The sequence below is a fragment of the Cebidichthys violaceus genome, unplaced genomic scaffold (genome assembly GCF_023349555.1).
Source record: "Cebidichthys violaceus isolate CVI_PGR_0920_01 unplaced genomic scaffold, fCebVio1.0.p SCAF_19, whole genome shotgun sequence".
Classification (NCBI taxonomy): Eukaryota; Metazoa; Chordata; class Actinopteri; order Perciformes; family Stichaeidae; genus Cebidichthys; species Cebidichthys violaceus.
Window position 1 is genome coordinate 11734748 of NW_027176361.1, and position 20061 is coordinate 11754808.

The 20061-nt window shown below is 41.0% G+C and overlaps 3 protein-coding genes across 3 annotated transcripts; 1 reads left to right on the top strand and 2 right to left on the bottom strand.

Annotated features, from left to right (window-relative positions):
- Positions 1-764: 764 nt before the first annotated feature.
- Positions 765-4610, bottom strand: LOC137874760 (membrane-spanning 4-domains subfamily A member 4A-like). The gene is made up of 7 exons (XM_068713690.1): positions 4434-4610; positions 4070-4191; positions 3878-3988; positions 3511-3564; positions 2211-2369; positions 1669-1791; positions 765-1427 (listed from the first exon to the last, which is right to left on the bottom strand). The coding sequence occupies exons 1-7, from the start codon at positions 4438-4440 to the stop codon at positions 1389-1391; spliced, it is 615 nt and encodes a 204-aa protein (XP_068569791.1). The 5' UTR covers positions 4441-4610; the 3' UTR covers positions 765-1388.
- Positions 4611-6562: 1952 nt separating this feature from the next.
- cd68 (CD68 molecule) lies at positions 6563-14186 on the bottom strand. Its single transcript, XM_068713691.1, has 6 exons — positions 14062-14186; positions 11969-12600; positions 11469-11588; positions 10572-10638; positions 10067-10240; positions 6563-8642 (listed from the first exon to the last, which is right to left on the bottom strand). The coding sequence occupies exons 1-6, from the start codon at positions 14111-14113 to the stop codon at positions 8503-8505; spliced, it is 1185 nt and encodes a 394-aa protein (XP_068569792.1). The 5' UTR covers positions 14114-14186; the 3' UTR covers positions 6563-8502.
- A 2919-nt stretch (positions 14187-17105) lies between these two features.
- On the top strand, positions 17106-19993 carry ing2 (inhibitor of growth family, member 2). The gene is made up of 2 exons (XM_068712987.1): positions 17106-17374; positions 18625-19993. The coding sequence occupies exons 1-2, from the start codon at positions 17230-17232 to the stop codon at positions 19323-19325; spliced, it is 846 nt and encodes a 281-aa protein (XP_068569088.1). The 5' UTR covers positions 17106-17229; the 3' UTR covers positions 19326-19993.
- Positions 19994-20061: the final 68 nt, after the last annotated feature.

Below are 20061 nucleotides of genomic sequence, written 5' to 3' on the forward strand. Positions count from 1 at the left end.
TTTATAACTTTTTCGACATATTATATTATGACTTTTTATGACGTACTATACTATGACTTTTTATGACTGTTTCGACATATTATATTATGACTTTTTATGACTGCTTCGACATAGATGCCAAATAAGTCATAGGGAGAGAACCTGGAAGCAAGTGTGTAGCAACTCATTCAATATGGACTGCCAACCACATCCACTGGAAATATTCATTTCAGGGCTGAATTAAAATGTATCCAGAATCGTAGAAATGACTGAGGTCAATCCCACCTACCTTAAACCAGACAGGACTGGGATTGACTAGCCACCAAAATAGGCCTGTGAATATTCTAGATATTTTCTCATTTCATTTATCAATGTAAATGTGAAATCACTGTGTGCTGTTTCAAAGCCCTCTCCACACTGCCAGTGTACCATTTAATGTACAATTTACCTGAACACACTCAATATGTATTCTTGAAAATATCACATCGTTAGTAGTATAGTGTCATTGCAGTAGATAAGCTCCCCTTCAGAGCGTAAAACCCCAATGTTCCCAGAGACAATATAGAGGACGTGACTTTGGTGTCCTTAATGTGTCTTCAGACCCGATACCTGGTGGACATCTCCAACCTCCCTCTGAGACACAGTGCACGTAAATGGAGACGGTGCCAGTGGACCAATATATGAAAGAGGGTGTGTCCCTGTAAGGTTTAACCTGTGACAATCACAGTCCAGCATGTTGGCATCACAAACGTTTTCTTTCAAAAGAAAAATATAAAAAACAGAGAAACTTTTAATATAGCTTTTATTTTCAATAAATGTTAGTTGATATCACAAAGGAAACATCAGTATAGGTAGTGATCATCATAAAGTAATCAACAATCTGAACAAAAACATTTTCAGAAAAGCATTAATGTTTATCAATTTGTGATTTTATTTATGCTGTAAGCGTTAAGTTCATTTGTTGCCTCTGTGGTGCATGAATGACGTGTTTTTGTGGGCCAACATGGCCAACAGTTAGCATCGCTCTGGTTCCCTCCACAGAAAGACAAAGGTTTTTTTTCTATTTTTCTAAATAAACTTTTCAAAGACACGTAAAATCAAAAAAATGTAACACAAAGTTGACACATAAACACCTTATAAAGTAGCTATGAATATTATGACAGAAAATACTCAGAGCAGCATTAGCTTTCAGTCGTGTACTTGTCCATCTGCTGGATGTAAGTCTCTTTTAGCTCTGGTTTGGTCTCTTTCACTGCTAAATGCTCCTGTAGGTTTGCAACTACAACAACCTGTTTCACATTACATTTTCACATTGTTAGTACAAAGATATTGATTAGAGCAGCTTTAAATTTGTGTAGCATTTGTAAGTAGCTGGAAAACTGTTTCATACACTTGTCCGCTTTGTCTCCTCACTGTTGGGCAGGTGGCACATGCACAGTGATCACCGGCTGAGAGGGACAGAAAACAAGAAAAGGAAGAAATTAACCCACGTAATGGTTGATTAACAGTTACTGTAACGGAACTAAATGTGGATCCTAAACACAAACATTGTGTATATATTTAGGCATTCGTAGTAAACCGTTATCTAGAGGAGTGCCATGAAAGAACCAGATGTGGATACAAGATTTGTGACACAACTAGAACATCTTTGCAGCTGTACTGCTACAGCTATGGTCAGCGTTTACTCACCATTTTGGGAGCTGGCGAGCAGCAGTTGACCACCTTGCAGCAGTAGGCGGCCAGAGTGACGGAGATGGCGAACAGCGCAGCCTGGATGACCACAACCTCAGCAAAGAAATGGGAATTGGTGCTCTGTAATAAGGACACAAATTGCAGAAATTATGCTTGGACAATATAAAGAAAGACAAGAGAAAAATAAGGAAAAGCATGAACAGATGTGAGGTGTAGCATTATAAGGTTGCTCAAAGTGGCAGCTGAACTTGGACAAAAATTATACATTTTCAAGAAACACTTTAACTAATATTTGAAGTGATTCTATCGGCTTTAACTGACACTTCATCTGCTTTCTCATGTCAAGTGACACTTTAACTGTCTCCATCTGTTACTATTCAATTGCTTTAATCTTGTAACCTATAACTCACACTTTAAGTGCTTTCATCTCATAATCTTCGACACACACTTCAACTGCTTTCAGATTTTAAATGATAGTGTAATCCAACTCTGAAACATGAAATAATTGTTGTTAAAACGAGCAAACGGTGATAGCTCACCTCCAGTTTATGGCAGATTTCTTCTAGATGAGTGGAGTTGGCGTCATAGTAATAACTCCAGCAGCCATAGTGCATGATATCCATTTTAACCAGAGAAATGATGAAGTTGAAGACGGAGGCGCCGCAGGCCACAATCTGCATCCCTAAACAGGCCCTCAGCTGAAAAACAGGGGACTCATAAGACATGTGTCACAAGACATTTACAGACTGGATGACATACGAGACAAAGGACTTGATGTTTAAATCCTGAAATTAAAAAATTGCAAAAGCAAATCATTCAATCAATTTACCCATTGAACTAGGTAAATTCACTATTATGAAGTGTCACAGCCTGATGAACTGGCTTCACTCTCATCAGCGGTGTTTTGAGTCATTGCTTCTCTCCACTGTCTCTTCACTAAATGGCGCTCTCTTTCACTTCCAGTTAAAAGGAGCAACACGGCTGAATCTGGACACATATGGACAAGTCTGCCGGGGCCGGTGGCCTTGTGTAACAATTCACCCTTACCCAGTGACTCATCTGACTTCTCCCAGAGGAAGTGACTGACTTTTTTTTGTGGCAGAGGAAGTCCAATAGTACAGAATAGTCTTAATTTCTCATGACAAGACATTTTGATCAACCCGTTCTCACTCCGGACTTGTCAAATGCCGCAGCTTGGTCAGTGCCTTTAGGCGTCCGATACCGATGCATTGAGGCCCCCCTTAGCATCTGTATGAGACACACCGGGCTTTCAACTAGCTCCACTGTTAACCACGTCATCGTTCGATGCTCAGAGCAACTGATGTAGTATCAAGAGCAAGAAAGCCTGCTGGGTTGGATGGGTGAAACAAACACAGGATGTTCACCCAGGAGACCTCTGTTAATGTCCAGTGTGAAACCAAGTCAACGTTGACTAACTTTACAGTAGTTTTGTTAAACAACTTATGCACTTAACTCACGCCAGTTAGATTATTACAAGCAAACCTAACCGAGTAGTTTTGTTGCAAAAGCAAACCTAAAAACTAAATAAACCTACATTGAAAGTGTATCTTGAAAAGACACAATGCATGTAATGAGTGAAAACTGACACGCAGGACATGATGCGTCCAAAAGCGACGCTAGATTGGCACCTAATGCGTCGTAGTTTGAGGCGTAGGGCCACTGGCGAGGATTTGGCGAGTTGGGAGTGAGGATGAGATATGTTCTGGTAGTTCCTGAAGGCAGTGGGCCTGGATCCGTACTCGGTACTTGTTTTCATACTGTACATTGCTTATATAGGATTGGCGATCACGTTGGTGTCTCCTCTGTCGGGTCACTCACCGTTGGCAGATGGAGGTTCCGTGCTGCTATGGCCAAACTCCCAGATATTATCAGCTGTGAAGAGAACACACATGACGCAAACCAAACGTTTTCCATTCAGAGCTTAAGAAACTGTGCCACTGGTTGCATTATGGGAATTGCAGGATGCAGGTTGTTGTTTTTTAATTTGATCCATACTAGGGATTAAAAGTCAGCTTCTGATTTGATCAATCCGTTACGAGTCTCTAACAAGTCCCCCCCGACTTTATGGAAGTACAATACTGAATCACTGGACTGCCCCTTTAAATATCTGACTAAATCATTTGATAACATTGCCATCATCTACTGTTGACTTTAGGTATAATATCTGAGTGAACCACGTGCTTACCAGCAGAGATGAAATAAAGAAAGGTATGTCAGTCCACTTATCACTCAGGCCGTTGGACAGGAACACAGCCACACAGGTGATCTGAAACACACTCAGGCTAATCTGAGTGATCTGGGGACAGCGGAGAGGATACTTTATATTGAGGTCACAGAGGTCATGGCATGTATGGTTTTACAGAGACACACACTGTACCCCCAGAGCTTTGGGTTCAGCCTCCAGGTACTTCTCCTTCCTGCGGACGTTTCTCTGGAAGCCGACCAGAACCAGAGGGTTCTGAGCCGACCCGATGCCTTCCTCCACAACTGCTGCTACATCTGCAACAGCCACCTCCGCTCTTACTTTCACGTCTTATATATACACTCACACGTATGAGACGCACAAGCGTCTGCATTGCGTTGCAGACGCTTGTGCGGCGGAAATCAGCTTCAGTATCTCAAGCTGAAAACAACATCTGGATTTCATCACTGTGCACAAACTACATAGATCTCCATGTGCTTCTTTCCTCACTTTCGACTTAAAAACTGTGACTTAATGCATTAATAAAGCGTGTTTTTACCTGCCATGGTCACGATATCTGCGATTACTTCCCCTTTTTTAAAAGTTGTGTAGCGCTCCGAGGCTGCTGGTCGGATGTTTTGCAATAAGTGATTTGGGTGTTCCTCGTGTAACCTTATAGGTCCCGCCCCGCGTCTGTCTGTCACGGCAACATGACTCCTACTGCACGTCTTCTCTCAGAAACAGCTGTTTCAAACTGGGATCAGTACTTCTTCTTTACATTTGATTGGCGGATCGCAACCGACTTGAATAGGTGAATACCGCCACCTACTGTACCGGAGTGTGCAGTTTAGGGTAAACGTTTCATCGCTGTTCTAAATGGTAATAATAATTATTTTTATATATAATTACATAATTAAGTAATATATATATATATATATATATATATATATATAAAGAAAAAATAAACCTAAACAACAGCTGCTAACAACTAAATCATAAGGTCTAATCCCGTTTCTTTAAGAAATCTCAACGTTGAGTTAAGTCCTGTACGTCCGCATCTTAGCCTCGATAATATGACCTCCTCTCTTCTATACTTCCCTTTGTATGGCTTCACATTTATGGATTTCTGAATGTTATAATAATGTCTTCCTTTGTTGTCCCACTTCTTCTGCCATAAATCCCGTTCTCCCTCTCTTATTAATGATTTGGCTTCCCCCTTCCCAAAAGGAACATTCAATTTCTGCTCTTCTTCTAGTTGTAGTGCTCTCTCTTTGCAGTCCTATCTGCTCTCTCATTGCCCTCCACTCCTACATGAGCAGGAATGGCAGCAAAATTTGCACATTTATTCCCAGTCTTTGAAGTCTCACCATTAGCAGAGATATTTCCATCACTAAACCCGAAACTTACGTATCAGCTATGCTCGTGATATTTGTTGTTACCTTGTGTACCGAAGCTGAGGGAACTCAGCAGAACACAGCGAGATGAGCCCTAGAGGGTGTGACTCCCTCAAAGAGATCACAACTGTACAAAGGATGTTGAATATTGTGTTTCGTTGAAGGCTTTCTCAACAGACTGCTGTGATACGTGCTCTGTTGTACAATCTTCCGCTTGCAAGCAAATAAACAACATAACAACTTTGATTCTCATCACGACTCTGTTTATTTCAATTGATTGAACTACAAATTCTTCTCCAGATTTACATAGAGACTTTCCAAAACGCCTGTTGCTTAAAAACTTGGCAAACTTGATCTTTCCTATTTCCTTCTCTATTGCCTTTGTCAGTTTTGGGTGATAATGGCCCCCTTCCATCTTAAACGCAATCACAACTTTCCATTCAGTTGTGTCATCCTCCTTCCTCACACTTGACCTATTAGCCTTCACTTTTTTTACTCTCCTCGCCAAAATCAATTCCGGAGCGGTCTGATCTGTCGCTCCTCTTTCTCCTCTTTCTGGTAGCTTCTTGCCATGGCATATGATCACTCTCGCCATCTGAACTATCACCCATGATGTCTGCATTCACGGTACAGTTGTTGCTCAACCGCAAAATTCTGCTCTCTTCTCGTAATCCACACATTTACCAACTATGGCCAAATCCCAATGTCCCCCCTTACGGACTCACGGACTTTGAGGCGCGCTCCCGCGAAGTCCGTGAGGGTTTAGGGCTTAGGGTTTAGGGAGGACATTGGGATTTGGCCAAACTTTCTTTCTCTGGTCTCGTCGCACACCGATCTACGTCACCTCAAGCGTAGTCGCGGTAGTGTTCGCCAACCTGGGACCATTACTGGCTGAGGGGTGGAATTCAACTTCAGTTCCATTTCTGCAAAAAATCTGCCAATCAAGTTTTGCCAAGTAAAAAAAAAAAAAGTCTTACCAGGACTATTTTAGTTTAGTTTTACTTTATTTTCATTTGTGAAAACAACATTGTTCTAAACAGGAATCCTGTTTTATACGTTAGCAAGTTATGCAAACAATTTATATATATATATATATATATATATATATATATATATATGTATTTATGTAAAGCCCTCTGAGGCAAATTTGTGATTTTGGGCCCATACAAATATATAATTCTATATATTAAACACATATATTTGCATATGACCTGCGATAGTCTGGCAATCTTTCCAGTGTAAACCCTGCCTTCGCCCAATGTCAGCTGGGATCGGCTCCATCAAACACACACACTTAGAAATATATGTCTTTATTGGCACAGGAAGTAAGGATAACTGTACATACAGAGAGGTCCCTCGCTTCTGATCGCTAGCGTCACCTGATGGACAACATCTTTCTCACAGTGGTATCTGACATACACGTAGATTTGGTTTGCCTTTGAGATGTTGGCTTTTAAGCCAACATAAGTGATAAGATGGGCTGATGAAGAATTTTTTTTTAATTTCAATTCAATTTGATTTGTATCGCCAAATATCACAAATGTGCCTCATCTGTGCAACATACAGATCATGTGTCATGATCAGAAGCTCCAGAGCAGCCACTAAATGGACATCGGGCGGTCATCGGTTTTCTTAACAGCGTGCTTTTTTTGTTACGTCCACTTAGGTGCATATTTGAAGGACCAGTTTGACACTATGGGAAATACACTTATTTGCTTTTGGTGTTGAGCGTTAGAAGCTCTATAACACCCTGATATCTGTCAGTGAAATGTGAAGCTAGAGCCGGGAGACTGTTAGCTTAGCTTAGCATTAAGACAAACAACAGCTAGAATAGTTAATATGCGTATTTCCCAAAATGTCAAACTTACTCACTACTGACCCACAGCTGCGCGTTGTATGACAGAGACGAAGGCAATCAAGCTGGAACAGCATCAGTGCAAATATTGTTGACTAGGTTTAATAATCCCTGACTACCATCCCTGTCATTTTCCCTTTGTGATATTCAATAGTGTAGACACACTTAGTACAATCAGCTGAAACATTATGGATATGATAACTTCCCTTCTTTTCAAAAATAAAATCCCTAGAAGACAGAGGACACAATATTTGATTCTTCAAAAACAAAGGAATAACAAAACATTTCCACGTCATCTTAAAACAGTGAAGAAAAGCTAACTTTACTTTATCGTGTATTTCCTTAGACAAGCTGAACATAATTTAGATCAAATCTGTCTTACTTCTATAATGTTGGGATAGACTGATACAAGGAATGCAAGTCTTGTGTCAGAAGTTGAATATAAAATTGCATCATAATCACAGTACTACACACTAATAAACTGTCTGTCTATGGGAAAATAACCTGTACTGATTCTGTTTGGTCAGGTTTTACTTTAGTAGTTAGGATTTAGAAACATGTCAGTCTATAAAGAATGTAATTATTAGCATCATCGTTTTCAGCGTCCCAATATAGAAAAGCCATTTCAGAGGGTTGTCAGCCTGATGAGATTTCATTTGGAACTTTGTGTAATTCGCTGGCATGGAAATGCTCACATATAAAGATTGGCCATACGCATGTTAAATCTAAAAAATGTTGTCTTATATTGGAAAACCTCACATGCATGGAGCGTGCCACTGGAAAAATACAATACAAAAGATACTTTAAATGTATTTATTACATTTATTGATTGTTCTCTCTTTAAATAATGGATTCATAATTGAGTTTTAAAAAATAAATGAAATTGTTGCTGAAATGTCTGCCTACACAATTCATCACACCATTCATTTGTGTCCTGCTTCAACATTTAGTTTTCATTTAGTTTTATATTCTAAACTTGAATCAACGGATTCATTTTAGTGCTATAATGTAATCCAAAGATGTTTAAGCAGTGTGCCTGCTTTAACATTTTGAGTTGTGATCAATTTATTTATTTATTTTACTTTGAATTCATGAATTGGATTAATTCATTCATAATAGCATGATTATAATCATCACTTTCAAGGTCTACAATTATTCCAGTGGCACACTCCAGCCTCCATACTTGAGACCTCCAGTCAGCGCATTGTTAATACCAGCAAATTAGGTAACCCAAGGCATAAAAGAACAAAAAATGGCACGTTAGGTTTTAGTGGAAGGGCCCTTTAGCCCCCGAGACAAAGATCCCAGCCTCACAGACTTTGGATTTTAATAGTTGACCTCTGAATTGTGAATTTAGATCGAAGGCTGCCCGGCCTCCCTCACAGAGACTGGTAGCCATTGGTCCTCTTCCTGCGGCCCAGCAGGTAGGCCACCACCACGATGACGATGAGCACCAGCAACGTCACTCCAACCGCAATGGCAACGCGGTAGTCAGACCGGTCAGCAACACAGGGATCAGCTGGAAAACACACACACACACACACACACACACACACACACACACACACACACACACACACACACACACACACACACACACACACGTCAGACAACAATAAAACCCATATTTACAAAACCCTATGCAACAGTAAATTGCCTGCATCTAATATCATTACGCAAATAAAAAATTCTAAATACTTGTATCTTCAGTAATTAACATATTATTTGTTAAATGTGATTATTAAGAAGTGCAAATGTCATTAAATCAATGAAGTCATTAATCATTAGCTCCATTTGAAAGGTGGCGTTTTACTGAGCAGAGCTTTCTTTACTGCAGTCTATGACTGACAATAACATAAAACATATTTAATGAGATCGCAGTGTCCAATTGTGTGTGACTGGAGCGTGACAAAGTCAAAATATATGACTAAATTTAATGCAATTTTCATGTCGGTGTTCAAAAATGGATAATTACTACAAAATCATTCTTCATTTTTAAGTTTAGGTTGCACATTGTCTAACAACTTGAAAGTAAAAATGACACGTGTATTTCACATACAATGCCATTATCATGTTAGTAGTGTTGTGCTTAAACATTATTTCCATTATGTCATTTTTAAACATACAATTTTAAATAAAAATTGGAATTTTGTCATCCACCATGCCCACCCAATGAAAATGACAACCTTCACATTAATGCATTTTTAAATGATTTGATTTGAATATTGTCAGCCACAGAGTAGAAGCCTATTCACTTGTGTGCACAAACACAAACAATATCTGTTGTAGTTGTTACACGCTGCGAGCAATGGTGCACAAATCATGTACAGCTGTCAAACGTGTCATCACGACATGTCACCATGGTGGTGCAGTTAGGCCCGGCCTGCAGACGGCTGCTGATCAAAGCCACTGGGTGAGTTAGTCCACTGACAAGCAGTAACTGTAACTGTCTTACCCAACTTACACTCAAGTGATTTAACTGTGATTATGGACTGGTGGAAGTAACTAAATACCTTTACAACAGTACATTTTAAAAGGCACAAGTACTTTACTTAAGTATTTCTGTTTCAGGCAACTCTTTACTTCTCCTCCACTACATCTATTGTCTTCTTGAAAGTATTGTACTTTGAACTCCACTAGCTTGACCTTAGAGCTGTACTTACTATGTACTTTGCAGATTTAGCTTTTACATAGAAAACATAAATGCTCAGTTTGTAACAAGAAGACCTCTTGCTTTAATTTAAACTGCACAGTACAGCTACTTTATGAAAGGAGCCATTCCGTGTAACGACAGTTCAAATACATTTCGCTTCTACTTTATTGGAGTATTTTTATATTGCCCTATTGCAGAGCATCGTCTCAGGAGCAGCTTAATATATTGATAAGAAGCTCTAGTTGAGCCATGATGCTCCCATGCTCATTTGTCTTCACAAACACACTTACAAGTGCCAAACCCGCTGCCCTTGGTCAGATTGAAGGCCTGCATCTGGTCCTGATCGACGTCAAGGTACAGTCCGTTCCCCAGGTCGAGTGCTTCCTTCTTGCAGGAGTAGGAGTGTCCGACCTTTGCGCTGAAGAGGTGTATTGAATTGTTGCTGGCAGCGTACCGGGTTGTGCCTGCAAGAACAAAACATAGCAATGTCCAGGTGCTTTCAGAGCCCAATAACGATTCCCAGAACAACAAGCGCAGATGATCCGATATGGAACCAAACCTGTTACACTGCATTGCATTGGAAGTAGGTTGGTTGTTACCAGCATCACATGCGCAACAGTAATTCCACAGATTATCTTATTGAACAGACACACAAACAAGGAAGTTGTTCTCGTCTTTGTTAATATTTGAATATGTGTGGCACAACCCCCACTTGCAGTGACCCAATTAGTCTAAAGTTGAATCAATATAATGGCAGCACGTCATATCTAGAGACTGGAGTAATTCCAAACTTACCTCCTGTGGTTAAGGGGTAGTAGAGGTTGAAAGACAGAGCATCAACGTAGACAAAATTATCAGCGCTCTGAGGAAAGAAAATAGGACACATTGTATCCAATCACTTACATATCTGGATAAGGAAGGTACATTATTTTAATAATTAAAAATCTGTTCTAGTGCCCTTTAATAAGCACCATTACCCATAAGTTCAAGCCAAAGCAGACTTAGGACGAGGTATTACACTACTAGTTAAACCTCTAGTTCTCTGAATGCTAGCGAATAAATTACTTTTAAAGTTGTTCCTAACTTGTATTACTTGACATTGTTAACAGCTAAACCTATAGAGTTTTGATAAAGGTTTTGAAAGGGTTCAAACTCAGGGGGCACATCAGAGCAGATCGATGGATCGGCAGAAAATGTAGCAGCAAACATTTTGATATTTCAATCATTTTTCAAGCAAAACAGCTGTTTTATATCAGGGTAAAGTGCACATCTCTGGGTTTTGGGTTGTTGCTCGGACAGAACTAGATGTTAGAAGATGCCACCTTGAACTCGGAGCGACTGTGATGGGTGTTTGATGAACATGTTCTTCACTAAATGAATCACACAAGCGCTGTGGAGTGAGGCACTCCCTGTCACATGCTCCCAGAACAGGCTTGTCAGCTAAACTTCCCTTTTTTTGTATCAAATCTTCTCTGATTCCAGTTCCTATGAAGTTACTAGTCAAACAATGTGTTATTCGTCAATATACTGAATTGGTTAATTGTGTTAATGTCACAGTATTTAATTGCTCAAGATTTTAATAAAATGCTAAATCAGCGTAAGCAGATCAAAGATAAGGTACTGACCTCCCCTATCTGCAGCTCTCAACATAATACTTCAATACTTGTGACAAAACTAGGACATTGAAAGTACCTTGTTGAACATGAAGGTGATGTGGCCCTCTTTGAAGACAAGGGTAAGGTTGGCCGTTGTTCCCTGACAACCTCCTTCCGCTGTCGTCATATTTGGCTGAACAGTGAAGTTTCCTTTGGCCTGAAAGATAAAGAGAGAGAAAAATCAGACAATTGGATGGCCGCTTTGTATCAGAAAGTTCCACACCGTACTACCAACAATATTACTTTGTCATGTAGAATTAGCAATTGTCATTTGACACAAATGTAACATCGACCACCGTCAATCAAAAGAGCCACAATGACGAAATTAAAACATGCCACGCAAACATCTTTTTCAATTCCTGAAAACAGGATAATGACAATTGCATTGCGGAAAGCTGAGTCAGAGGCTCGTGCAGAAACTTCTATGTTGACACATTTTTTAATAAACACCTTAGTGTCAAGATAAGAACCAGCCCAAACATTTAGGTAGGTCTTTTAACCAACGTTGCTGGGGCTATAGTGACTGAGGAAATGTACCTTTGGTGTTTCCAGTCGGATCCGTAGTGCCATCTGAGCCACCAGGCAAATCACATTTTTGTCTGTCGTCACGTTGTACTTTCCCGTTTTCAAATCGGTGGGGGGAGTGGGTTTGGGAGGGGGTGGGGTTGTAGGCTTGGTGGTGGTAGGTGTGGTGGTAGGCTTGGTGGTAGGCTTGGTGGTAGGTTTGGTGGTAGGCTTGGTGGTAGAATTGGTGGTAGTCGTGGTGGTAGGCTTGGTGGTAGGTTTGGTGGTAGGCTTGGTGGTAGGTTTGGTGGTAGGCTTGGTGGTAGGTTTGGTGGTAGGCTTGGTGGTAGAATTGGTGGTAGTCGTGGTGGTAGGCTTGGTGGTAGGTTTGGTGGTAGGCTTGGTGGTAGGTTTGGTGGTAGGCTTGGTGGTAGAATTGGTGGTAGATGGGGGGGTAGGCTTGGTGGTAGAATTGGTGGTAGGTGGGGGGGTAGGCTTGGTGGTAGAATTGGTGGTAGGTGGGGGGGTAGGCTTGGTGGTAGAATTGGTGGTAGGTGGGGGGGTAGGCTTGGTGGTAGAATTGGGGGGATCGTAGCTAAACTCCTCCGCAGGGATCACGGTTGCAGAAGGACTAGAATTCTTTTCCTCTTCAGCCAATGACAGCGCTTCAGCCAGAAAGACAGAGAGGGAGAAACAAATGAATTTAAAGGTTCATACATATACCAAGAACAAGCTGAAAACACAACATCTACCATATCGTCGACTTTAAAAAAAAGTTGTTATGGCTAACCAGTTAGCAAACCTAGCAGGTTTAGAGCAACATTATCATTCATTTGGTTTAGTGCCACCTGATACATGCATGTCCAATGTTCTCCTTTTAGCCTTGGTTTGGTCTCCATCAACGTCTGAGAAAAATACTTGTCTCTTTAGCTGCTAGGTGTTCTTCACCAGCTAGTCGCTAACTTTGTCTTCCTGCTAGTTTACAGCAGGTTAATTAAACCCACTGAAACTGGAAATGTATCTGATGATATGCTAATATTCAGGCTGTAAAACCCAAACAATGAGCTATAACAGGCTAAAAAAACAAAACAGAGGGGATCTTCAATTCGATGATAATTATCTGAAGATTTGTTACTACAAGTGAACCCTTTCACATTACACAGTTATTTAACCCATCGTTATTATGAAAAATACTGAACTGTGCCGCTTTAACGTTTGTTGACTATAACTGCTGATCTTTGAACTGTGAGCAACTAACTCCTTTTAAACAAACAGTCAAATCAGCAGACATCTGCCACACGCTTGATAACGTCAACTGGTATCGCCACATTTAAGGACACCAGTCCGCACTCCGCATTTATGACAGTCTGTGATGCACAGCTTATCTGCAAGTTCAGGCAGTGTTTATTGAAGTGTTCCATTTGAGGGTTCAGATAGAACACGCATGGTTGGCTTTTAAAAAAGTGTAATATTACTGGTCATGCTCAGCTTGAGCCAGATAGATTCATAGCCGCCATGAACAGCAAATACCAACTACGCCCTCCAGTCAGGGATCAGCAGTAAGTAACAACCACCAAAGTAAACACAAAGCATAAATATCTCTAAAAACATAATTCTAGACCATATGATTTATGTATTTCTGAGTAATTGATTTGACTTAAGTGCACTTAGGAATCCTATTTAGCTCAAGCCCAATAGATACATGTTAAATGTAATGCTAATAATGAGTTTGGGCTTCAACACAAGTTGCAGATTCATCCTGTCCTGTAAAAACACAGCGCGCTTCTGCCAGCAGACATGTGACTCAGAGCTGAAACACCATCGAAGACTGCGGAAACTTGTGTTCCCTAAACAATCCAGGAAGTCACAGTCATAAACGCATCGCACGGCCCATCTCTACAGACTACAGACTATTTGATAACCCGATGAAGGCAATACTCCGACATAAAAGTTGCATATAATTATTTTGAACGACAAAGTTTTGATGACGCGCAGCAAATCAATTTCATTACACAACATTTGTACTCAGAAAAACGGGTTTCGTACAGCAACACCTTGGATAAACTTCTATAATAAATCTTCCGCATGTGTTTGCACTTAGTGTGCCAGAGTCAGAGGAGTCCTACCTGAGAGAGCCCCGCAGACTATAAGAGTGAACACAACAGCCCTCTTCATCATGGTGACAGGTGGTGACTGGCTGACGGTACCGCGTTCACTTCTGCACTTATTCTGACCTGAGCTCAATGTGCGACAACAGCGCTGCGTCTCCACAGATAAATAAACAGCCGCGTCAAGCTAACAGGAACACGACGTCACCGGAACAGGCTGATGTAAAAAGTAAAAGTATCCTTAAGCGTCAGAGAAAAACATTTTATTAGGTACAGTCGGTGATCGAGAGGGAAGCCAGCCAAATAGTCTGAAAAAGACAGTATTCTTGAAACTTTTTGAATTCTAAATACTAAATACTTAAATACTTAAAACACTTCAACTTGAATACTTAAATATTTAAATAAAAAGCTGTGTCCTTTTTATGTATGGCAGTGTTCTTCAAATTATATCAATAAATAATATCTGTAAATAAGATGTTTTAAAAAGTAAATGTAAAATTTAGGAATTTGATGTATGTTGATAGTGTGAAATATTTTATAGTAATATATGAAGTGGTTTTCTGAGTGGATTAAGGAGGTTTAAAGTCTTAATGTTTTAATTAAAGTGCAAATTCAGGGATCCACAACAGATTTGACAATAATTAACTAATTGACAAATGTATGAATTACAATATATTTTTCAGAATATGTTCATATTTAACATGATGCCTTTTTTAATTTAGACCCGGCTTTTTGTTTTCAAGATATCTCCTCGGTCACGAGGGAACTTCAACCAGTTAGTGGTGTTACATGAGTATGAGACAAACAGAGGTGGTTTATGACAATAACCAATAACCAAATCATTACCACATTCTGCGCTGCAGTTATGAGCGTTTAGTCATGTATTTTTAAGAGGCACTGCGGCGCGCGATAGTATTTTTATTTTGAAAGCACTAACCGGAAGCGATAGTGTTGACTGAAGCGCTAAGGGCTCTTTTAAACTTGCGAACTAATAACAATTGGCTACTCAGGAAACGAAAGTTACGCGACAGCAGGGAGGGAAGTCGCTGCCTAAAAGAGGAGCGAGAGGTCACGTGTTATTTTCCACCAGAACGAAACGAAACCTAAACTGCGTCAAACTGGAATGACCGCACGAGCTCACCAAACCTGCTCCGTGACTTCGTTCATGTGATTTCTTTACCGTGTCATTTAGGACGACATGTATTGTTGCAAGAACAACAAGTACACCAGTAGCTATAGGCCGAGAGCCGTAACTGTATAACTGTCATAGTCGTGATAGTTGTTGTAGTTTCAAGTGGTAATTATACAGTAGGAGTAGTAATACGGGTAGTTATTGTACTAATAGTAGAAGTAGTATATGCAGTGGTGGAGAAAGTATTTAGCTCTTTTAGTAGTTGAGTAGCAATACTACGGTGTAAAAATACTCTGTTACAAGTAAAAGTCCTGCATTCAAAATGCACACAAGTATTAGCATGTACTATGCTGGGTAGTTTAACCTATACAGTAATACATCATAATGTATTTGTTGATTTATATTACATATTCATTTAAATCTGTAAGGCAACTAATCACTAAAAATGTCAAATATACATAGGGGAGTACAATATTTGCCCCCAAAATGTAGTGGAGTAAAAAAAATGAATTGGCATAAAATGGAAATACTCAAGTAAATACAAGTAGTTTAAAATTGTACTAAAGTGCAGATACATGTGCTTAGTTACTCTCCACCACTGAGTATATGAGGAGTGGTAAAGGTGGCAGAATAGCAATAGCAGTAGTAGTTACAGTAGTATTAGCAGCAGTGGTCATAGTAGTTATAGCAATAGTAGTAAAATACTTTAGTTCAGGTAGTAGTATTTGTTATCGGAGTAGGAGTGGTGTAAAAGTAGCAGCACCGTTTCTAGTAGGAGTGACACTATAAGTTATACTGCAGTAGTAGTATACTAGTGGTTGTAATTATTGCAGTGGTAGAAAGATCAGCAATGTAACAATAGTAAAAGTTACAGTAGTGGAAGTAGTAATAAGTATTGTTTGTATAGATTTATTAATGTTGCTGTGAGCATCTGCAGTAGACAGAACGACATTTCCTGACATCATGTGACACAGAAAGAGGAAACAAGTCACACACACACACACACACACACACACACACACACACACACACACACACACACACACACACACACACAGACACACACACACACACTAGCAGGTGGTTCACAGTGACATTGCTTAATGAGCTGGTCTCACATTTGCAGGCGTATTGTCATAGTCAGACGTGTTGTCACCTCAATCTTGTGACCGAGTGTAGAGCTGTTGGTTGCTACCCTGGCATGCTAGTGTGAATGGATGTCAGTTAGAAAAAATGTTGTTCAATTAAAAAAAAAAAAACATAACAGATCCATTCAGGCTACTGCGTTTATAACCTCCAGAGTGTTTGGAGCTTAACTCATGCTGGGGAATAAAACTCACTATCTCAGCCTCAGCCGCTTCAATTTTTCTTTATTTAAATGTGTCTCTTAAATCACTCTTTGTTTTGGAAATTAAATAATGAATCGTCAGAATACTATTTTAAGACATACAGATCATTTATTGTTCCAATATGTTTAGTTTAAGGCCAAATTTGTGTAAAAAATATAGGAAAAGAAATGGCTGCAACACCACCAAAAATTCAGGAGAGAAGTCAAATATCTAAGTCAAAGTAACTGAATGTGAACACATCACAGTAAAACAGGTTTATGTTGAGTTCTGACAAGCTCGAAACAATCATGATAAAAAATAAATACATAAAAAACACTTATGCTGCTGTTCTGCCCTAATATGAAACAAACGCATAAGCTAAAATTATATTAGGTCTCCGTCTAAACTACGGCAGCTCTGTGTTTTCAATTTCTCCCTTGGTTTAATTTCCCGGGAAAACTGTTATGATAATGAGGGCGCTCTCGGCCAATCCCGATGCCGCAAACCCAATTGGGCCCGCCTTCGATGACGACAAATAAGAGGAAATTGTATAATACCATAAAAGGAAAATACTCCCGCATGCGCAGTGGCCTGAGTTTTGTTTGAAGTGAACTGCTGCCTGGGACTGCCCTACAAGCTGCAAAGTCGCCAAGCATTTGATTTTAACAGTATATATTTCCCCATTTCCTCCATATTCGTTTCGTGCCTCTATGCATCGTAAAGACGATGTTAGGCCACCACTACCCAAATGCCGACAAGTCGCAACAACTGGTCAACTATGTGGAGGATTATCTGGAATGTGTGGAGTCCCTGCCTTTGGACATACAAAGAAATGTTTCTCTGCTTCGAGAAATTGATGCAAAGTATCAAGGTATTGTGTTTACGTGTTTCTGTCATTCATTACCACTACGTGTGTACAATTAGCGAACATTAACTGCAGTCTAGCAGGGTGTGCTGAAATGGTGGAGCAGGCGCGAGCCTTGTGTTCCCATTTTGCAAAAACCGAGCACCCCTTGTTTAAATATCTAACGTTACTCCGATACACAGAGATGTGACTAACTGTAATGTGGATAATCATATAAGCGAGACAACCGTTCAATGAGCAAGTCAGCCAACCGTCAGTTAGCATAGCCCGGATACGCTCCGTATCGTTTGGTGTGTGACACCAAACTCAATGAGAAAATTCTGATATTCCTTATTTCTTTCTCTCAGCAAAAGTACACCGGCGTTATGACCCGATACGAGATCGGTACTGAGTACTTCGTGTTCAGTAGCACATTCGGCATCAATATAATCCCATAACAAGCACCGAAAGATAATAAAACCTCAACTTTTTTTTTTTAAACAGGTACACACTGCCGCCCACCGCGGTGTTTCCGCGGAGGATTATTGTGCGAATACCGGGGAAAACAACGACTAAACTCGGGCATTTATTTGAACAAAACGCTGCTTGGTGTGCATACTGTATGCCTAAGCCCAGACCGTAGAGCAAGGACGTGTAGACGATGATAAACGGTGTTCATTGAGGTGTGAATCATTGCCCGATAACCGTGGTCAACATACACCGCCGTGTTTTTTAAACGGGAAAAAAAACAAAACAATCCTCATTGATGCTTTATGTTGACGCAGGGTTAGCAGCGGCTAACAGCTAGCCTTCGTTACCATATTGGTTCCACGACAACCGTCGACAGATAACGACATATACGGATAGCATTGAGGACGCATTGCATTTTGACATTTTTTGAAGCGAGATTCAGCATCTTCCGAGTGTTGGTACAGCATCTGCACCTCCACTCTGCTCCGTCGAGTGAGAGTCGCAGAACCGGATAGCTGCTCCTCTAGGCAACCCCTCGCCACAGCTTCCTGACGTCACTTCCTGTGGGCAGGAACTCACTGCGGCTCAGCCCTCCTCCTCTGAGGTTTAAAGCGGTTGGCATCGATAGCGTTGCGTTACTGTCCCCCTCTGGATAGTCTTCCTCAATGCCCATTTGAAAAGTCAGCTGCATACTGGACTTGAAAAGGTCATAAACTCCCTAAAACTATAAATGTTTTTTCGAATTGTGATTTATCTCCTGTGTCATTAGTTAGTAAAACTCCATGTCTTTGCATCCTACTTTGCAGAGGTGCTGAAGGAGGTGGATGAAGTGTTTGAGAAGTACAAATGTGAGCAGGATGCAGCTCAGAGAAAACGCCTGCAGATCCAGCTGCAGAGGGCGCTCATCGTCAGCCAGGAGCTGGGCGACGAGAAGATCCACGTGGTCACCCAGATGACGGAGCTGGTGGAGAACCGCTCCCGCCAGATGGACTCGCACTCCCTCTGCCTCCAGGAGCCCAGCGAGGCCGAGCGGCCCACGGCGGAGCGCCGCGCCAGCGTCCAAGACTCCCCGGCGCCCGAACGCACCTCGGCCCGTCGCCCGCGACGCCAGCGCAACAGCGAGAGCCGCGACTCCAGCCACCCGTCGGCCAACGGCTCCCTGGTGGACGACCCAGTGGAGGAGCTGTCCATCCCTCCGCCCCGAGAGAAGAAGTCCAAGTCCGCGAAGAAGAAAAAGCGCAAGGCCAAACAGGAGCGGGACGCCTCGCCGGTCGACTTCGCCATCGACCCCAACGAGCCCACCTACTGCCTCTGCGAGCAGGTATCGTACGGCGAGATGATCGGCTGCGACAACGACCAGTGCCCCATCGAGTGGTTCCACTTCTCCTGCGTGGGACTGACCTACAAGCCCAAGGGCAAGTGGTACTGCCCCAAATGCAGAGGCGACAATGAAAAGACCATGGACAAAAGCCTAGACAAAAACAGAAAAGACCGCAGGTCCAGGTAGTGACGCGTCTTCAGCCTGAGGGTTGAGACCATCAGCCGTAGTTGATAACAGTACTCGTGATGTTGTAAGAGCACAATCGAACACCATTAGTAGCAGCGCTTATCATTAATCAAGGACAAGTCGTGATTGAACTTGTGCTGTGACATCACTGATTGTTTCCTCTGGCTATAACTGTGCTGTAGTCTGTAGGGAGTCCAGCTGCAGGAACCATCAGCCTGAAGATGACATCTTCCTCATGTGTTTTGCTTTGTGCCAGACTTCTATTTCTTATTTTGATTTACTTAGAAAAAAAAAAAAAGAAAGCATCTTTTGGTTTCCTATCCCATTTCATTCTGGACAAGGTCCAATGTTAAAATAAGGCGATCCTGCTAATGATCATTATTTTCGTCAGTTATAGCCAATCAAAACTTTTTTCCCCTTTTTTTTAATTTTAACTTTCTTAATAGCACGCAATTAATTTGAAATCAGTGTCTGTCTCTATACAATAATGGCTTGTAGAGAATAACCTACAGATGTAATATGTTTACAAGAGATTATTTAATTGAGGAGATGATTGTTGGGACACTGGAATAGGATGTCATGTTTGTGGACTCAATGTTTTCACTTGTTCACTATCACTATTGTGTAAATGTCTTTTTATATTCATTAAAACAAAGTATAGTCATTCAGTCACCGTTCAGTTGTCTTTTCTCCGTCGTCATGAAGTATGCAACCAGGTTCACACACAGCCTGAACC